This window comes from Pseudophryne corroboree, chromosome 2, assembly GCF_028390025.1.
Source record: "Pseudophryne corroboree isolate aPseCor3 chromosome 2, aPseCor3.hap2, whole genome shotgun sequence".
In the NCBI taxonomy this organism is placed as follows: domain Eukaryota; kingdom Metazoa; phylum Chordata; class Amphibia; order Anura; family Myobatrachidae; genus Pseudophryne; species Pseudophryne corroboree.
In genome coordinates, this window is record NC_086445.1 from 117,182,746 (window position 1) to 117,204,065 (window position 21,320).

General features: G+C 40.9%; 1 protein-coding gene across 1 annotated transcript; it reads left to right on the plus strand.

Annotated features, from left to right (window-relative positions):
* Window positions 1-11,375: 11,375 nt before the first annotated feature.
* GJA3 (gap junction protein alpha 3) lies at window positions 11,376-13,483 on the plus strand. Its single transcript, XM_063957023.1, has one exon. It carries the CDS (start codon window positions 11,387-11,389, stop codon window positions 12,647-12,649), a length of 1,263 nt encoding a protein of 420 aa, XP_063813093.1. The 5' UTR covers window positions 11,376-11,386; the 3' UTR covers window positions 12,650-13,483.
* The last annotated feature ends 7,837 nt before the right edge of the window (window positions 13,484-21,320 follow it).

The window sequence follows — 21,320 nt, forward strand, 5'->3', positions numbered from 1 at the left end:
TGGAATATTCCATGTTCATTTAATTATTTGGTTTTATTTGTGTAATAAGGTAATTTTTTTTATTATTAATAGGCAATCAGTGGTGTGCTAAATCAGTTCATCTGGACTACATTTATGTGTTGTGCATTTTAATAATACAAGGGTGTGGCTCTTCCCCACTGTATCTAGTGTTGTGGATGACTTGCACCAGAAGTGTCAGAAATTCTTGAAGACCAGAGATGTGCAGCCTGGTGTGTTAGAATTGTTCATCTTCAGTTCCAGGGGGTTGTAGTGTATAGATAGGGAGTTTTGTCCTGGTGCTTTCTCAGCCTTATTGGTGTGTAAAAGTAATATCATTTTCTCCCAACAATATGGTTAGAAAATGAAAGGAAAAGAAAACTAAATCATAGTGTATACTGTTATACAATTGTATAGGAATATGGTGGAAAATAAATACTCACCATAACATATACAGTAAATGACAAAAGGTAGGCATTGGACAGTCGGAACACTGTGGTCCTGTATTGGCCGCTCAGTAACTGAGTGTCCGCTTTACATCTAAGTGTTCATAAACATCATAAGGCTGATGGATAACTCTGTGCATTCGATAAACCCTTAACTCTGAACTCTAAAATATAGACTCAGAGACTTAGATTTGTCAGAAATTGTTAGCTGATTTATTCAATAACTTATAACTAAAAATGTCTGAATGAAGAGTAACTAGTGGTGGCCAAGAAAGAACGGCTAACTTCTACCCCCAACCCATACGACTGTACCTAACTCAAAAACTCAGCCTAAAACAACAAACGGTATCCACTCCACCTTATACCTTGACTACCCACCCGTCCGGGTGGTGTTGCTGTCCCCGACCGGGTGATCCAGCAGATGCCTATAGTCAACAAAGGTGAGCACACCAACCAAACCTGCAATAATCATTAGAAACATCTAGATAATCCTAAAAACAATTAACCTGCCGTTCTTTCCCGCCAAAGCGAAGTTCCTGTCCTACCAACTTCGCCCCGCCACCACAACACCTAACCGAAGACACACCAACAAAAAGATCCTCCAAAAAAATACATAAACCTTCCTTATCCAAGTGTACTCCATCAGGGTGGAAAAGATAGCGATACCTAAACCTGATTCTCTCATGCGGCACAATCACACCACCAGCATTTAGCACCCATTTGGCCACAGCTGAATTAAGCTTTTTTCTGGCCTCATCAATCGCTCTACAGTCCCTGACACCTCGCCAACTCAACCTGGGCACTATATCAAAACGCCAGAAGGCCATGCCTTCCTAATGAGTGCAAAATCCTCCAAGATCATACCACGCAATTCCAATTGCAAAATCTTCCCCATGTCGTTGCCACCTAAATGAAGCACCAATACCTCGGGCAGCCCATGACACTGGACATTCTCCAGTAAAAACGCCTTCAAAGCACTCCACCCCATACTTCTGACACCTAATCACTTCACAACCTCTGAGCCAGAAAAAACAGGCGCATCACCTGAGGCAACAAACCGAGCCGCCAAGAACACAAAGGAGTGGCCTACCCAGGGCCGGCGACAGGGGGGGTCAAAGGGGTCACCTGTACCGGGCCCCAAGGATCAGAGGGGCCCCAAGTATATGCCACTTAGTGTCCGGCAGGGATGTGAGCAGGGAATTATCATGGAGTTATTGAGGAGAGACAGACCATGTTGTGTGTGTGGGGGAGGAAGGAGAGATATACAAATTTATATATCTGTATACTGTAGATAAATGTTTTTTTAAATATTCATTTAATAACAGTTTATAATATAGCACAGAAAATTCTGTTGCTCTGAGGGGGCCCCAGAGATATCTCTGTACCGGGCCCCAAGATGTCTGTTGCCGGCCCTGGGCCTACCACCAAGATCTTACCCCTATCACTCACCAAACCTATAGGAAAGGGAAAAATAATAAAAATAGGTTAGTATGGATGTGTGATAGGAGACCATACTGGTAGGCTATGTAGGAGGTTCTGCCAAAATAAAAATATTGCGAAGTACACCACAGTGACATAGGTGACTCGCTTCCAGCCAATAGGAAGCAACAGGAACACACAAAGGGGAAAGAATATGAACTATGAAATAAAAGAAAATTAAAACAAAAGCTACATTTTTTATTTTTAATTCGGGGAAGGGGGGGAGGGAGGAGAAAGGAGCACACAGGTAAACTCGACCAGAGGAAAAAACGTAATACCTGCTGAGGGACGTATAATTGGAGCCAATGAGCCAAATTAAAAGGAAGCCGAATTCAGTCCGTTAGTCCAGGCAAAAAATCATTAAAAACTCCGGACACACTGCTGCCAGCAGCGGTGTGTAGCTAATCCTCGAGTAGGATGGACATGGGGAAGACAAACACAAACGCCAACAACCAGAACATGACATAAACCAAAGAATTCACAGCAAAAAACCTTAACACAAAAGATCGGGCCTGATATGCCGCTTATAACTGGTAGAGCTCCAACGACCCAATGCTTTAGTATCTCTAACGGGCAAACCGGCCGCCGCCGCCGTAGCCGCGCCGATCCTAAAGGAGTGAGTACCAAAGTCGCGAGGGGAAAGGCCAACACCGGAAAAGCAGTGACGCAGCATCCAACCAAACTGATATTTAGAGGCGATCTGTCATAGTGCAATCCTGCACCAGAGTGACATACCGCCAAGGTGGACATCCGAACTAAGCAAAATCGCATGCGACATCTTGGAGGGCGCAACCAACTCCGAAACCCGAAAGGCGCCGTGGTAAGCCATGGAAAAAGCCAAACGAAAAAGCAAGGACTCAAAGGCCGAGTCGGCCATGTCCTCAACCACGCCCAGCACCGCGGGGAGAAGCGTTGCGTCAATCGGAAGCCTGCTATTCGGGGGAACACTAACTACCCACGCCCAACCTTTCATGGCTTTCGCAATCAAAAAACTCTTAGCGCACCATTAATCTTTGCAAAAAAGGAGCTGCCGGCCAGGTAACGGGAGGCCACTGCTTTGGACCTCCCAGAGACATATGGCTGCCAAATAAAAGAAAGCATCCGACGATGCCCACTCTTACCTGAGAGACCCTGGCCACCAGAGAAAGCTTCACACTCGGTCCAAGCCTGGCGATATGTCCGTCGGGGCGATGGAGCGCTCCGTTAGCCCCTCCAATCCGGCTCGATCACCTGGCAAACATAAGGGGGGCAAAGAACCCCAACAATGTCAGCAAGAGGCGCAAGCACATGGAACATACCCCAGTGGCCCCGGGATAAGGCATCTGCCACGCCGTTATCCACACCCGGGACATGCTGCGCTTGAAAGAGCACATTGAAACGTAAGCATTGCAGTGTCAACTGGCCCAAAATTCGCAATACCAGCAAGGATTTGGCCCGCTGATTGATCGCATGCACCATGCCCAGGTTATCGCACCTGAACAGGATGCTGCGATTGCGCAATTGCCCGTCCCAAACTTCAATAGTGCCTACAGCAAAAGATCCCTAGTAAGACCTCTCTCGAACCAGACCCGAGGCCATGAAGCGGCACACCAAGAACCCGCCAGAAAACAGCAAAAACCAACAGAACCCGCAGCATCCGTAAACAACGGCAAGCTAGAATTATGGACCACGGGAGTCAACCAGATCTGAACACCGTTAAAATCGTCCAGAAACGAAGCCCAAACGGCTAGGTCTCGCTTTATCTCGGATGACAACCTAATCAAGTGATGCGACCTGGTGACACCCTCGGTGGCTCGTTCCAATTTACGGCAAAATAGCCTGCCCATAGGGATGACTCTGCAGGCAAAATTCAACAGTCCCAAAAGCGATCGGACCTTACACGCCGAAACACACAGTAGAATGAACTCCCGCAACTTTTCCACCTTTTCCCCAGGGAGGCTGAAACAGCCCGCCTCAGTGTCAATCTGGATCCCCAAAAAAGACAAACAGGAAACAGGGCCCTCCGTCTTCTCCGACGCAATAGGAACGCAAAAATGATAAAACAACACTCGTAAACTAAAAAGGAGCTCGGAGCAATGACCAGAACCCACCGGGCCAACACAGAGGAAGTCGTCCAAGTAATGAGCGAGGCCCCGACCACCCGATGAAAACTCCACACACCAATGCAAAAAGGAACTGAACTTCTCAAAATAGGCACATGAAACAGAACATCCCATTGGCAAGCACTTGTCAATTAAATATTTGCCCTCAATGCGGAAGCCCATAAATCGAAAAGAGTCAGGGTGCAGCGGGAGAAGCCGAAAAGCCGACTCAACATCAATCTTAACATTGAGAGCCCCGGGCCCGTGTGACCGAATCATATGGAGAGCATCCTCAAACGACTGATAGCCCACCGAGCAATAATCGTAGGGAATGGCGTCGGTGACCGAGCGCCCCGACGGGTAAGAAAGATGTTGAATGAGCCGAAACTTACATGGGGCCTTCTTCGGAACAACACCCACCGGATAAATAATCAAGTCCTCCAACGGGGGCTGAGAAAAAGGACCCGCCATGCGACCAAGCTGGATCTCCTTATCCAGCTTTCAACGCAGAACGTTGGGAAGGGAACGGGCCGAGTGCAAGTTCCGATACGAGCCAACACGGACCTCCCCTTGGACGCACGCCCGGCAACCGAAAACCAAAACTGAAATCATCAAAAAGAAAGCTAGCAACATCTTGGTCCACATACCAGGACAACCACTTACCCATAGCCTCCAGCCGAATAGGGGTAGGAGCCCTACTGAGGTGCAGCCGCGGGGGAAGGTCTGGCAGGAATGGGATTGCCCGCTCTTGGGGCAGAGCGCCCCCAACGAAAACTGCTGGAGGCTGAGTGGGCACCGCCACAATGCAAGCAGATGTGTCGAAAACGACACCGTTGCCCAACAGGACACGTGGAACTATTAAAGGCAAAGCATTTGCCCTTAGCCATTCCTGGCCCTTGCGCCCGACTAGGTGCCCCGAACCGCCGTGCCTGTGGAGCAACCCCGAAGGTCCGGGACCCCCCGGAGGCAACTGGAGCAGGATCCACGGGTAGCCGTGGGCCCACCCCCTCGCCCATCTGCGCCCTGGAAACCTCCATCCACACCTCGACATCCTTACATCCGAAATCCACGATCCTCAAACAATCCTGTTTGCGCCTAAACTGGTCATCATACACTCTCCAGGCGACGCCTGGATACTTGTGATGCATGTCATGAATCAAGTGTATGCACCGGATTATGTTGATATGTTCACCAGGACGATCCTCCAAATAACAGGCTGCGAATACGCAAAACCCAGCTAACCAAGCATCATATGACTTAAATTCCTCCACGCCAACACCCCCTTTTGCCTTGGCGCCTTTAAATTCCTTCTTAGTCTCATCAGTCAACGTGAACATGTTAACAAAATCGCCCATCTGAATTTTTTTCCGCTAGCTCTTGCGCAACCCTCGCAACACTGCTGTGTAGTCACAATGGACGTCCCCAGGCAGGTTACGCCATTTTCTTTCCCTGCGGGAAAGCTCAACCGCCCTCTTGCGCTTAGTGTGGTGGACGCACTTGCCAGCATCCCTCTTCGCATATTTAGCAGCCCAAGAGAAGATGAGGAAGAGGAGCTTGAATGAGAGGCGGAAGAGGAAGAAGCTCGCGACAGAACCAGGACCGACTCCCCGGACCCCTCACCTGATGCTTCTCCGGATCTGAAAAACAAAGCAAATCCGGCCCCCGGAGCCCTGGAGCCTGGAGACATAGACACATCTGCCAGGTCCGGAGGAGACCGAGCACTCACCCTTGGACCACCAACTGAAGGGGACACAGCCGACCTCGTGCCCCTACCCGTCCCCCGCAAACGGGAGACCCTGGGAGTAGTACCCCCCGCAGCATTCCTAGATCCTGGGGATCTGGTGTCTAGGTCGACCACTATTGGTCGACAGTAACTAGGTCGACAGGGTTTCTAGGTTGACAGGGTCTTTAGGTCGACATGGTCTAGGTCGACAGGTCAAAAGGTCAACATGAGTTTTTAATGTTTTTTTGGTGTTGTTTTCTTCGTAGAGTGACCGGGAACCCCAATTATTGCACCGTGTCCCCTCGCATGGCTCGCTTCGCTCGGCACAGATTACCGTTCCAATCATCCACGTGGATCGTTAAGTATAAAAAGGTTCAAGAAAAGTAAAAAAACATGAAAAACTCATGTCGATCTTTTGACCTGTCAACCTAGAAAATGTCAACCTAGAGACCCTGTCGACCTAGAAACCCTGTCGACCTAGTTACTGTCAACCAATAGTGGTTGACCTAGATAGTGTCAACCTAGTTACTGTCGACCTAGAGACCAGATCCCCATGATATACCTTCAGAACCCTTACTTATACCCATTCAACTGCAATTAAGATGAGACTGAGCTGCCTATGACTGAATCACTTGTAGTAGCAATCTTTCGGCTTTGATGCATGGTGCAGTTGCTAAATATCACAAGATTCAGTCACGAAGACGAGTTGCAAGCAACTCAGGAACAGCTAGTTTTCTAGAACTTCACCGATCAAACCTAGTACTGTTAAACCCCCAGCTGATCACAAGAGGACCTCATCTGCTCACACTTAGGGCGTCATTCCGAGTTGTTCGCTCGTTGCCGATTTTCGCAATGAAGCGATTAAGGCAAAAATGCGCATGATCATGGTACGCAGTGCGCATGCGCTAAGTATTTTAGCACAATACTTAGTAGATTTACTCACGTCCGAACAAAGAATTTTCATCGTTGAAGTGATCGGAGTGTGATTGACAGGAAGTGGGTGTTTCTGGGCGGAAACTTGCCGTTTTCTGGGAGTGTGCGTAAAAACGCAGGCGTGTCAGGGAAAAACGCGGGAGTGTCTGGAGAAACGGGGGAGTGGCTGGCCGAACGCTAGGCGTGTGTGTGACGTCAAACCAGGAACGAAACGGCCTGAGCTGATCGCAATCTGTGAGTAGGTCTGGAGCTACTCAGAAACTGCTAAGAAATTTCTAATCGCAATTCTGCAAATCTTTCGTTTGCTATTCTGCTAAGCATACTCCCAGAGGGTGGCGGCCTAGCGTGTGCAATGCTGCTAAAATCTGCTAGCGAGCGAACAACTTGGAATCACCCCCTTAGTGCATAACTACTAGCTCTAATCTAATATATCTTAGTGGACACTTGCAGTGTCTACATTACTATTATGTAAGAAGTGGAATCTTACCTTATTTTTGGACACACTGGGGGATATTCAATTGTTTGAAAAGTCAGTTGGGTGTCTGTTTTTTCCTATCTAATAAACAGGAAAAAAACACCCAACCGACTTTTCAAACTTTTGAATTCCCACACTGTGTGCAACCTGCACTGTAGGCAAGTGAACCACCTTAGCGCCATTTACCCAAGAACAACATCTATTTGACATGAAGATCTGAGCTCCTTCCCTGGTCATTGGCTTTACTGCCTACGGCGATGGATTCTTGAATCAGTGCACATATGAAAACTGACCCTGCTATACAAAGGGGCTACCACTAATTTTTACCAATTACATAAAACTAATGGGGTCCATACATCAAACAGCAAAGTTCAGCATGTTAAAAATCCTTGACTCACTGATTGCACTCAATTTTTGCTCTGAACTGGGGAATTGAGGATTTCCAAGATGGTGGATTTCACCGACCCCCATACTCAGGCGAACAAGTAATTACCCTGATACTCCACTGATGTATGGGCCTCTTAACCGTTCAACAGGAGATTACAAAAACTATCAGAAAATACAGATACAGTAGCTTCCTTTTGAGGAAGAACAGAAGCTTTAAGCAAGATAATCTATGACAGTGAACTATCTCCACCTTGCTAAGGGATGGAATTTAAGAAAGAAAAACAATATATTGGAAATAGATTGCACAAAAGCAACTTGAGGACCATAATGTTGATTTCCACTTTCCTAGATTAGCTCACAAGTCTATTTCAACCCCTCCTGGGCCACTCATATCATGATTTCTATTATTGTTGTTTAATTATACCGTGCTTCACAGACTCTGCAGTGCCGTACATAGGAGTAAACCATACAACAGTTTTTATGCATTCACCATTAATTATGCATTCACCCGGTAAAGTTCACTCAGCTGTATATGAAAGCAACCAAGATGTGGCCAATTTTAATTCACTCATAACTGCTCTAAGTTGAGTATGCAGGCTGTGATTCATGTGTAACTTGCTAAGAATCGCAAGATCCATCTGCATGTGGAATTACGTGATCTCTGAATCAGGCTATTTTTCTAAATTTTTGCCCAAATTTATTTGGTTTTTCTAAATTTTTTGGACCAGGGACAGGAAGTCTTTTGTACACCTGGAATTCTCCATGAACCTCCATCATTAAACATTTTAGGCAACTTCCCTAAACTGCCTGCTCTGGAGTGGTCGTGCCTAGATGTTTAAGTTTCTAACCTTTTGACTCCATCTTGTATTTGATACTTAGGTCACTTGATTGATCACCTCAGGTTTTATACGTAGACTCAATCAGTCAATCAATTAGTCAATCAATCGATCAATCAAGCAATCAATCTTTATTGTCACTATACAAAACATAACTGTATGTTATGGAATGTATGTTTGCCCAATTTAATTTTACAGTTTCTATACACCAATATCTGAGAAGTGTATTTTGTTTCTTTGCCTTGGCTTATTTTATGGCTATTTAGACTTTTATACTTTGAATTTTGGTTTGAATCTAAGATACACGTGAAGCCTGTAAACATTTCTAATTATATTATTCCTTAACATATTGTCTCCTGCAGGATAACTTATATTCTTTCCTCCCCTTTCAATCCTTTCTTCTCCACGTTTACCCCCATCCCCTGTCTACAGTACTTCCTTTCTCCACTTCCTCTTCCCTCTTTCTTCCCACTCTCAATCTCATATTTTTCCCTTTCCTCTTTCTCCCGTACCCACATATCCCACAATCCACACACCCCTGTTCTCTTCATCTATATACTAACCCATTTTCCCCTTTGCTCCTTCCTCCTGCTCATCCATGGCCAGTTTACCTCCACCTACCCTCTCTATGTCTCTTGACCCCTTTAAATATGCTGATGCTTGGCTATTACATTTTCTCTCCTCATGATGGCTCCTAGGCTATTGTCAATCCACCTTTTTCTCATCCTTCAACATGACACCCCTAGCTTATACTTACATATGAATATTAGTTTTTGCACTTCTATTATTAACCATGAATCCTACTCATATACATGGGCTTATGACTTTCAAGGCAGTTTTCTTCCTCTGTTTTTCCTAACATTACCATTAAAAGTATTTTGTGAGTTGTGCAAGGCCATCTAATCATCACAGCAAATTCAACCTAGTCTTATATTCAACACTGGGGATATCTGGTCAGTCCGATAAACAAACATATTTTTCCCATGACTCCCAGATAATCCTGGAATATTTCTCACTACCACATACTGTATATATGCTTGTATAGATGTGCTCTTCGTCTGGCAGTCTCTAGTTCACATAACCATCATAGCTGGCTTTAGCCCCTTCTCCTGGACTTATTACATTGGAGCATATATTTTGTTAGATATAATGAAGACATTGCCTAATAGTCATTATTGGTGCTTTGATTACTCCCAATTACTTGACCAAACTTCTTTCAAGAGCTCGAGGGGACACTTCATTGGACTCTATTATTTATTGTTGTACATTTACAAATGGACCCATAAAAACACATCTGACACCATCATTCCATCAGCATTATTGACACTTGGCCAAATGGATCCAAGGACTCCTATCAGCATGAAACAGCAGATACTGAGAAACACGGGGGCAGAAGAGTTTGTCTTTCAAGTGCCCCAGTGTTTATTTGCCATGGACAACTACAGTCAGTGTCGGACTGGGGCATGAAGGACCCACAGGGAAAATACAGTCACAGGGGCCCATGCTTAAGGGGTGTGGTCATACTCCAGAGTATATGTGGCCATACACCAGATTTCACATTGACAAAAAGATACTGTAGCAAAGGATAATTATAACCATAACCTGCAAAACTGAGGTTCCAGAGGTCAGTTATTTCAATTGAGAAAGTTGTGGGAAGAGGAGCAGTTATACTACAGCGAGAGGGAGATAAACTGAACCTATGATATATTATAATCAGTGATGAAACATTAGACAGAGCACCTATATGGGTATATGATGTTGAAGGTGAGGAGAATCTTGACAGTAGCATAACTCCCAACATTAGGAGGTTGCAAAATCGACAGAGGTAAGGCCTCAGTTAGCCCGGGCCCTGGATATGCATCCAATGGCATTTTTTGTATATTTTTTTAGCAGCATGCTGTGGAGGTACCTGCCTTCACTGTGTGCAGCAGTGGCATACCTCACAACCCCTCCACAAATCAGGACTGTCCTGACAAAATCAGGATGGTTGTACCTTACTCATACTGTACTTTACCACCAAACAGTCTCCTAAACACAAGGTTGCAAACCTCTGGAACATGACTTGTGATCTAGTTTTAGGGAAAAGTGTGGTTGATGTATGAAACAGTAAAAAGAGTGGAGAAGTGTACCAGTGGAGAAGTTGTTTACAGCAATCAATAAGCTTTGAGGCAGCATTTATCAAGAACATTCTATAAAATAATAGGTAGAAGCTGATTGATGCTATGGGCAGCTTTTCAACTGGTCCACTGCTCCACTCTTTTCTCTGCTTGAAACATCAACCTCCTTATTACTTATTTTGTGCACTTAGAAATCAAATGCATTCTACTGTAGTCAGCATCTCAACAGTCAGGATTCCGATGGTCACAATACCGACAGCAACCTGACTGTCAGAATCCTGACGGTAAGTATTAGTGTTAGGGATAGGTTGCAGGGGCTTAGGGTTAGGCTGTGGGAGGGGAGGGTTGGGCTGCTGGAGGATAGGGTTAGAGTTAGGCTGTGGGAGTAGTGAGATTGAGTTGGGGGGAGGGGAAGAGTAAGGGTTACAGTACTTACAAAGAAGAGTCAGGATAATGACAGTTTGACAGATAGTAAAATTATGAGTAATTGACTGATTAGTCAGCTGAATGCAATGAAATAAGGGTAGCATCTACTCTGTTTGCTGGCCACACTTCAGTATTTGTAATTATTTGGGTAAAAGTTGTAAAATGTCTCAAGAACACATTGGAAAATCAATGCGTTAAAGCCTAGTAGACAGACTGACATACTGTATATATACTTAAAACACATTGAAGCAGTTGTGTTTTGTGACACTTTGGTTTGCTTGCAAGATATAACCTCTATAGTCAAAAGCAATGTATCATAGAAGTTTCGTTATTAGGTAACATTAAACTATACCATTAATATATATTCAGTTCTTACCATGAATACTTTGTGAATTGAGGAGACTGTGCCCATTCAAATATGCCACTCAAAACATTGCATCTTATTAATGTCTACCTGTTAACTTTTCAGGTTAGAAATCAGAAACAATGGGTGACTGGAGTTTTCTGGGAAGACTATTAGAAAATGCACAAGAACACTCCACTGTCATTGGAAAAGTCTGGTTGACCGTATTATTTATCTTCCGGATCTTGGTTCTAGGAGCCGCAGCAGAAGAGGTCTGGGGAGACGAGCAGTCTGACTTTACTTGTAACACCCAGCAGCCCGGTTGTGAGAATGTCTGCTATGACAAAGCCTTCCCCATTTCTCATATTAGGTTCTGGGTGCTCCAGATTATTTTTGTGTCCACTCCCACTCTCATCTACCTGGGCCATGTCCTGCACATTGTGCGGATGGAAGAAAAGAAAAAAGAGAAAGAGGAAGAGCTGAAGAAGTGCATTAAAGGTAATAATGAGAAAGAACTTCTCCTCAAAAAGGGTGCTGAGAAGAAAGAAAAACCCCCTATAAGAGATGAGAGGGGAAAAATTAGAATAGGAGGTGCCCTCCTCCGCACTTACGTCTTCAACATTATCTTCAAGACTCTGTTTGAGATTGGCTTTATCGTAGGACAGTATTTCCTGTATGGTTTTGAGCTAAAGCCCCTTTACCGTTGCAACCGTTGGCCTTGCCCCAACACTGTGGACTGTTTCATTTCCAGGCCAACTGAAAAGACCATTTTTATCATATTTATGCTTGTAGTGGCTTGCGTGTCTCTTTTGCTGAATATGTTAGAGATCTATCACTTGGGATGGAAGAAACTCAAGCAGGGCATGACTAACCAGTATATCCCCGATCCCTCTTGCAATAAAGCAGATCCTCCCAGTATGCTCTCGCGAACTGCCCTTCCAAGCATGGCTTTCCCACCATATTATACTGATGCAGCTGCAGCCCCAACCATGCACCATGTATATGCTAGGTCCCCCCTCTCTGATTTTAAAATGTCATCACTTGCAGAAGAACCTCTCGATGAATCCTACTTCAGTGGCCGCCTTGAACAACATACGTTAGCCACTGAGCAGAACTGGGACAACCTGGCAGTAGAGCGGGAAAGGAAGCCTGGATCAAGCAGTGCTAGTGCTTGCAGTGCAACTACTTCTGCTCCAAGCAGCGTAAGAAACGAGGAAGGGAGCGAGGAGGTTGTGGGACCAGTGGTTTCAGGAAGCGGAAGCAACACTGAAGCAGATGGGGACAACAAACCAGCCACTACCACCGTAGAGATGCACCAGCCTCCTGTGTCGATAGACACGAGAAGGCTCAGCAGGGCTAGCAAGTCCAGCAGTAGCAGAGCTAGGTCAGATGACTTAGCCGTGTAGCAGTGGAGCTAGCATCAAACAGAGAACCAGAGACATCAGCGGAGGTATTCGCTGTACATACAAAAATGAAGAAATGCTGAAAAAAAATAAACATATTCTGTTAACCCATTGAGTGCTAGGGTGCCTGTTTTAGTCACCCTTGGCACTGAATGGATTTTGACAAGTCATTACAATGTAACATACAGTATGCATCTAAGTAAAAGAGAGAGATTAATAAAGTGGCAAAGAAACCTATTAAGCTTGTTATCCCAAATTCCAAGCTTGCTGTTATTGCACACTGTGAGTTGTAGATAGCACTTCGTCAATTTTGAGTTAGACACTAGAAATTTTAGTTGTAACTTATACTTTGTCCTTCTAAACTGCAACAAAACCATTATTGAAGTGAAATATAAATACTCAGTGTTTTTTGCACACAAATGCTTTCATGATGCTAAGAAGTGAACGAGGACAGCTGATGACTAAACACTGAGATGGGTATGTACTAAAAGTGCAACATGTAATGTGCTGTACAGAAAGAATAAAATATGCCGTCAATACATTCTTAAGCTATGCTAAAGAAATTGAAGACACAACACTAGTGCACTATTATCTGTAAACACTACTGACTAAAAAGGTGAATAATATAAATTTATAATAATAAAAAGTAGGCCCATCAAGAATATATACATAACAGTACATACAGTGCTCTGTAAACATGCTATAGAAATACCATCATGAATTAATGCCCATGTTATGTTAATGAAACAGTGCACTGGCCCATTTATTTGTTAACAATGTACATATCTCAGATGGCCATGTGAGTGTGAATGAATATATATATAAATATATATATATACCAACTAATATAAAACCACAGCACTCACCACCCCAGAAGCGGGGTGCAGTGTCTGCACTCACCACTCATAGGGTGGGGTGCATGTAGCCCATGGCCACCTACTTAAAAATATACAAACTGAAAGTTCAGCACTCACCAAAGCAAGCTCACTTATTTTCACAACATCAATAAACAAATGATGGGGGTTTAGTTAGTGAATTGGCCAATGCACGGAAGCCTGCAAACCGCTCGCCAAGGTACCCCATCTTCATGTAGGTCCTACACTATCCCAGAGTCTCAAAATTAAAACCTAGCAACTGTGTCACACATAATATAACTGCAAATATGCCCACTTGGTTTACTGTGTATCTGCCAAATACTCCATGGCTTTTAAAGGTACACTAGTCACCTGACACTGGCTGATAAATTACTAAAGAACAGCTGACTCAGGTTTAAGATAATTGGGCTTGCATAGGGGTGCATGAACAAAGCACAGTTGCTAGGTTTTAATTTTGAGACTCTGGGATAGTGTAGGACCTGCATGAAGATGGGGTACCTTGGCGAGCGGTTTGCAGGCTTCCGTGCATTGGCCAATTCACTAACTAAACCCCCATCATTTGTTTATTGATGTTGTGAAAATAAGTGAGCTTGCTTTGGTGAGTGCTGAACTTTCTGTTTGTATAAATATATATATATATATATATATATATATATATATAATTTTTGTACATGTACCTGCCATGAAGATTACAACATAGTCACTCCAGTGTGCAAGTATATCTATTGCGAAAAATACCTATTTCTCGTCTATCCAAACCCCCATTGATGGGCGAGACATTATTGTAAGCAAATCAATTTTAGCATGCCCTAATTTTGAGGCTTAATAGATGTGTGTATGACTCCAAAATTATACATTTTTGTAAATACCTTATCCCTTTTAATATTATGTTTTGTAACTATCTTTCTGCACGTCAGTTTCCTTTAGAATATTTGCAGCATTTGGTAAAAATTTTTTTTGCCGTTCTACTCAATTGGATACATTATTTTGCATGGCAAACAAACTTTAAGGCAGACATTTTTGCAGCTGGAGAGACAAAAACTAATACAATTCCCATGGCACTTGAAGGAGCAAGGATAACATTTTAAGATCTTAAGAGTGGATTATTTTTTTTGTTTAATGCAACAGCACAATCTGTAACATTTCAGGGAGATTTGAGTAAATTGTGGCTGCAATTTCATTAGCAACTCAATAATAAATCATATGCTGCAAATTGCCACACATTGTACCTTCATAATTATTTGCCCAAATTGAAGCACAGTATTTAAAATTTTAAATATACAGTTTGCATTCAATTTAAAGCAGAACTACGTACAGTCTAATGTAAATTGTAAAAGATAAGTGATATGAATCTTTACAAATTGGGGAGTATTTACTGATGGTGTAAATTTTAATCCAGTTTGGTGGATCTTTATCTGTATCTCAACTGCACTCACCCACATTTATTTTAGTCAAACTTAAAATTAGAATAACTTCTTGTTTCAGACCTTTACATAGTTCACCTTACAACTGTATTTTTTGTATGCTAATACACACAAGAAATGGATTGCTGTAACATTCATACATTTTTAGGAAACCATACTGTAAAAATATTACATTTCAGTATTATATTTCTCATTCTAAATCCTGGGTAAATGAATTTGAGAATCTACTGATGTAATCTCAGAGAGATATTTCTGTTTTGTAGTTTTTGTTATCTGATGAAATATAGCAATCACTATTAAAATGGCAACATGTTTACATACAATATATGCACATCCAAAAATGCACATTTTATATATTTTTTTCATTTTTCAATATCTATCATACACTGTAAAGAAAAGTACATTTAATCTATTTTGACATTGTGTTGTTTAAAATTGTTACAGTATTTTCCTTCTCTGTAGCAGCAGTTATTTGAGTAGTATGATTTGTTAATTAATATTTGTTAAATTCATTATTTTTGCACATTTAGTTGGCCTTATCTGAGGAGAGAAAAAATAAATTTGAAAATGTAAAAAAAAGTCAAGATCAAAATGATTTTGTCGATTAATAAATGTTAGGCAAAGTGTTACTTATTGTGCATCAGGAGATAATATAATGGAACAATCAAGCCTGATAAATACAATCCAAATTTAATGGGTATTGTAGTGTATGCTCCTATTTCAAATGTGGAAATTACAAAAGGTAATGATGGTCAGTTTTGCTTACGTCAGTTCATTGTGTTTTCTATTAGTATTTTAATTGATGGCATTAATAATTGTTATTAGTAATATGAAAATCTACAACTCACAGATTGTATGTTATCAGTTTACTATGGTACAGTAACAGCAATATGAAGTATGATTTAACATTTTTACTTATGATTATGCTAAACATTACATATAGACACTACAAAAATGGCAGTCTACATTCATAAATCTTCTGCCACACTATACCCTCCAACTCTGAAAGTTATGTTTTAGTTCATTTATTTTAATGACAGCAAAATGTCTTCTAGAACTCTAAAGGTCGTTGTTGCAGAATATTGCTGACTAAACATCATTAACAATGGTACCTGTATTACAAAATAGAAGACAAATATTTTAATTAATTTGTAGCAGTTATTTAAACTATATTTATATATATATATGTATATATATATATGTTGCAAAACTGAAAAATGGATGTCTTCTATCTGAACAACCAAATAATGTTACAGTAAACCAGATTTTTTTTCTTCAATATAGATCAATGCCATTGGATAGAAATTGCTGTCATGTTTTCAGGTCAATTGTCTTTAATACACAATGGTAGCTGAAGTTTCTTTTAGGTAAGAATCTCAGAATAATAGGACATTCTAACTGTGTGAACAGGTGGGCTGTTTGAAGATTTCAACCTACATAGATCAAATGTTGAATTGTAAAATTCCAAAATATAGAGTTGCACTTTGAAAGTAATAAGTAATACAGTATTTATATGTTCCCAGCAATTTATAGTTCAGTAAAAGTCATGATTTACTTTTTTATGAATTTATTTATTTATGATTTTACTTTTTAAACACGTTTCATTATACAAAAGTCTAGTAATCTGCTGCAAAAAAGGTCTGCTTTCAGCTCCTTACATACCCATTTACTAGAGCTGCATAAACATTGTTGATAAACTTTCTCAAATATTTCACCTTAATTATATGTCAGAAATATATTTACAGAATAAGTAGACATTTTGTCAATATATTGCATATTTTACTGAAAGTACAAATTACTTGATTGTTATTTATTGTTTTTTTTTATTTGACATGGTAAAATAAATATTTACTTTTCATAGAAATATCTATAGATATTTATCTTTATTATTTTCCAAAAACACCAAAAAGGACCAGAAAACTTTTTTTTAAATATGATGCATGAAACACATTGGTTCTTTTGAATTTCATTTCAACTTTTTTGTCAATCCCTACAGCTATTAAGGCTATTCCCCCAAGTTCTTGCTTTATTTGCACCAACTTTTTTATTGTGAAATGTGTGCACTATATTTGTAACTTTGGTTTCTTGAAGTTTACATTCATTTATTTTATTTTTCAATTGCACATTTGGACAAAATACAGATTTTTAAGTTTACATTGGTATGATAAATGTAACCATAGTGCCTTAAATTGTGTTGATCCTAAAATCAAATGTCTTAAAAAAAATCATAAGCTCTTCAGGTGTAATGCATTACATTTTAATTTAAGCATTTGCACCCCACTGAAAAAAAAAAACAAATTTTTTTTGCACCATCTTTCCTCTGTTGGGTTTAAAATTGCTTATGTGCCATGTAACCAATTTTTGCTATATGTTTTTCTGTAGTCATGCAAAAATCAGGTTATTTAGATAAAGACTAAATTGGACCCACAATCATTTTAAGTAGTAGTTGGTTCAATGGTTTAGATTTTGGAGACTATATGATTTGCATTAGTACTAACAATATTTTGTCTGTATTAATTATAAATTAATAACATTATTAATTTCATTTTGAAAATGTTTTAATGGATAGTGAAGCTCAGTGCAGTCAAATTTATTTTTTATTACATGTTATGTTTAAAAACAGAAATGAGTTCCAAAGTAAACAAAATCAAGAACCTGAGTTACTCATCCAAAATACATTTATCCAGCATCAGTCCCCAAAATGTAGTTAGTTAAATATATGACTGCATTTTTCCCCTTCTGTCTTTTATTTTTTTAATTGTTAACTTGCACCTTAATAGCAACATGACAAATTAAATACAACATATGTTTGAATCTTTTTAAAGCTTTATTTCAAATTTAAGAACAAAAGAGGTTAATAAAAACATGACATCAATCATAGACTCACAGCTGTATTTCAGTTGCTTATTATCAAAATTAGTTTAGGAATTACATTTTTTTTGTTTCACTTATATGCGTAATGTATGATGTTAATCACTTATACAACTTCTCATACTTTATATCCATCATACACATCCAAAATATCAAGAATATTTAGATATTTCCCATTAAATACACTTGCTCATAGCACATAGTAATTTATTTAGTTTATATAGTGTACTATGAGACTTAATTAAGGACGTGTCCACACATTCTCAGGTGGTTCAAGCAGTGTGACCCGCTCCTTTGCACCCGCCCTGTGAAGCTCATGTAGAACCAGAAATGCTAGCCACAAGGAATATTATAGTGGTTTGTGAACTAGAATACAGTATGTGTGAGAGTCAGACTTGGTTATTCACAATCTTATGCACTGTGTTTTTGTTTTCCCTTTGCAAACTATTTTTGAAATACAGCTTTATGAACTAATCCAATCCCTTATTGCAAATTTGGATACGAGAATACTATCTTTAATAACAATACCTATATTTTGAATGCATTGGAATAATATCTTAGTCAAAAATGGTACTTTTTATTTCAGCTACTTCTGCCCATCTGCTTCATTTATGAGTACTCTATTTTGGGTAATGTACCTTGAGTTTAACAAATAAAGGTTTGTGTTGCAGCAGAAAGCTTACACAGAGGTTTATTGTTGCCTAAAAGATGTTTGTCTTTTTATTACAAAACCTCATAATAAAAGGAATTTTTTATTTTTTTTCTGGGCAGTCAGGGACATGTAATAACATAAAAAAGCAGCAACACTTTTAAAGAGCTGTCATTAGGAAGTGCCTTGTTTATTAAATTCTGTAAGGACAAGTTGATGTAAATGTTAATTTACCTCAAATGTTTACAAACCTGTTACTAAATAAACTTTTTGTACCAAAATTTGGCCTAACATTTTATTTTATTTTCCTTCAATATGAAGAGCAGCTCATGTGACTTTCTTGTATTCTTTATGTATGAATATGTTCCTTGTGCTTATTGAAACATTTTTATGGCTTCAGGATCGACAACAGATAGACAATAACACTGGCTGTCCAACAGCCAACAAAAGTGATTGCAATATAGCCTTTTATTCAGTAACAGGGAAGTAAGTTTGGAGTTCTGTTTTTGCATACACAGAGATAGAACAGCTAATCTTCTATTGGCAATATTTATCATGAAAGATTTGCAGTAGGCATAGACTTAATCAGGGTTGGACTGGCACACAGGGGAACCCACCAGTGGGCCCCACTGCCTGGGTCCTCCTCCTCCTCCTCTAAGGATCAGGTTCCAGACTCTATCCTAGGGCACTTGAATTATGCATTATACTTATGATACATTATACTTCACAAGAATATAGTTTATTATATATTTACCAAGGGGTACAGAACTATATATTTACCAAGGGGTACAGAACATGTACCGTGTAATGGTTAGCCAAACCTCTGTGGTGGCTGGCCATGCCCCAGTGGAGCCTGGCCACACCCTTAAGCATGGACCCCTATAACTACATTTCCCCAGTGGGCCCTTCATGCCCCAGTCCGACACTGGACTTAATGCTTTGCTAGTCACATGACATCACTTCTGCACCTACATGACCCAGCATTGCCAGATCACACATATACACATCACTGTAAGCCTTTAACCATTTAACTGACGATTTTTCACTACAAAACTGTTCATAAGATAGTTTTTAAAAAAAATTTTTTAATTTAATATAGATTAAAATGTATTTTTACAATATTTAAATATTATATTATCCACACCTGTGGAACGGATCTTCTCATCAAAAACTGGGGGACACTTTGGGGTGGTGCGGTCGCATGTGATCTGACCATGCCAGTTAAGTGGTTAATACCAGTAGTCTCATGCAATTGCGTATGTGTCTGTGTCATTTCTTTTGCCATATTTCACCATGTTGAATGTCGAGACCATTTATCCCAGAACTCGCACTGCTGCATGGATGGATATTCTCTGACTGTGTAGCAATGTCTGGACTCTAATCTGTAGTGAGGTTATTTTGTTCAGAGGCAGAAAGATTCTCTGAAGACTGGTATCCAACACAGCTCCCAGATATGTCATCCGTTGCAACGGGACTAAGAAGAACTTTGCCCAATTTATGAGCCAGCCGTGAGCCTGCAAACAGGCTATTGTCACTTTGAGATGGCGTAACAGAGTTTCCTGAGACTGGGCCAGGATCAACAAGTCATCCAAATATGGGAAAATTCTTATTCCCTGACGATGAAGCTGAGCTGCAATCACCGCCATAATCTAGGTAAATACCCCAGCTTCAGTCCAAATGGTAGGGCCTGAAACTGGAAATGCTGTTGTAGGATAGCAAACCTAAGATAGCACTCATGGGAAGGTGCTATAGGTACACGGAGGTAAGCATCCTGGATATCTAGGGCCACCATGAAATCTCCCAGCTTCATTGCCAGGATAATAGACCGTAGGGTTTCCATATGGAACTGAGGCACCGAGATATATTTGTTCAGAGTCTTGAGATTGAGAATTGGTCAGTAGGATCCATTTGGTTTCTGAACTTGAAAAAGGTTGCAATAGAAACCTCATCTCCCCTGTGCAGTAAGAACTGGCACTATCACTGCAGTAATTTTTGCACTGCCTCTTGTAGATTCCCTTGGATGGGCTGGTACAAAAAAATCTGTGAGGAAGAATCTTGCTGAAGGAAAAAGCGTAACCCTGAGACACTGGTTCGTGCACCCTGGTATATGTGGTGGAATTATTCCAAACCTGTGCAAAAAGAAGACGGCCTCCCACCCTTAAACTGATGGCTTGTCTTCTGGTTTAGAAGCTGTGCATCTGGTTGACCATGTCTGTTTCCCTTGTCCATTCCTGTTCCTAATCTTACCAGATCTGTCTGGCTGAGACTGTTTGCTGCAAGCCTTTCCTTTAGCTTTACCCTGGACCCGAAAGGACAGGACAGCCGGAAACTTGGGTTTAGTCTTATATGTAGTGGGAAACTTCACTTTTTGGAGTCTGCTTCAGACACAAGAATATTATCTAATTATATGCCAAAAAGAATATTTCCAGCAAAGCGAAAAGATTCCAGAACCTTCTTGGATTCTGAGTTAGCCTTCCATGCACATAGCCAAATAGCTCTGCAAGCTGTTACTTAGGAAGCTACTGTCTGAGAAGCTACTGTACCCATGGCCCTAACTGTGTGGAGTTTGTATGTTCTCCCCGTACTTGTGTGGGTTTCCTCCGGGTACTCCGGTTTCCTCCCACAATCCAAAAATATACTGGTAGGTTAATTGGATCCCAACAAAATTAACCCTAGTGTGATGTGTGTGCGTGTACATATGGTAGGGGATATAGATTGTAAGCTCCACTGAGGCAGGGACTGGTGTGAATGGCCACATATTCTCTGTAAAGCGCTGCGGAATATGTGTGCGCTATATAAATAAGTGGTAATAAATAAATAATAATAACAAATAAATATCATAGGGTAGCTTCTTC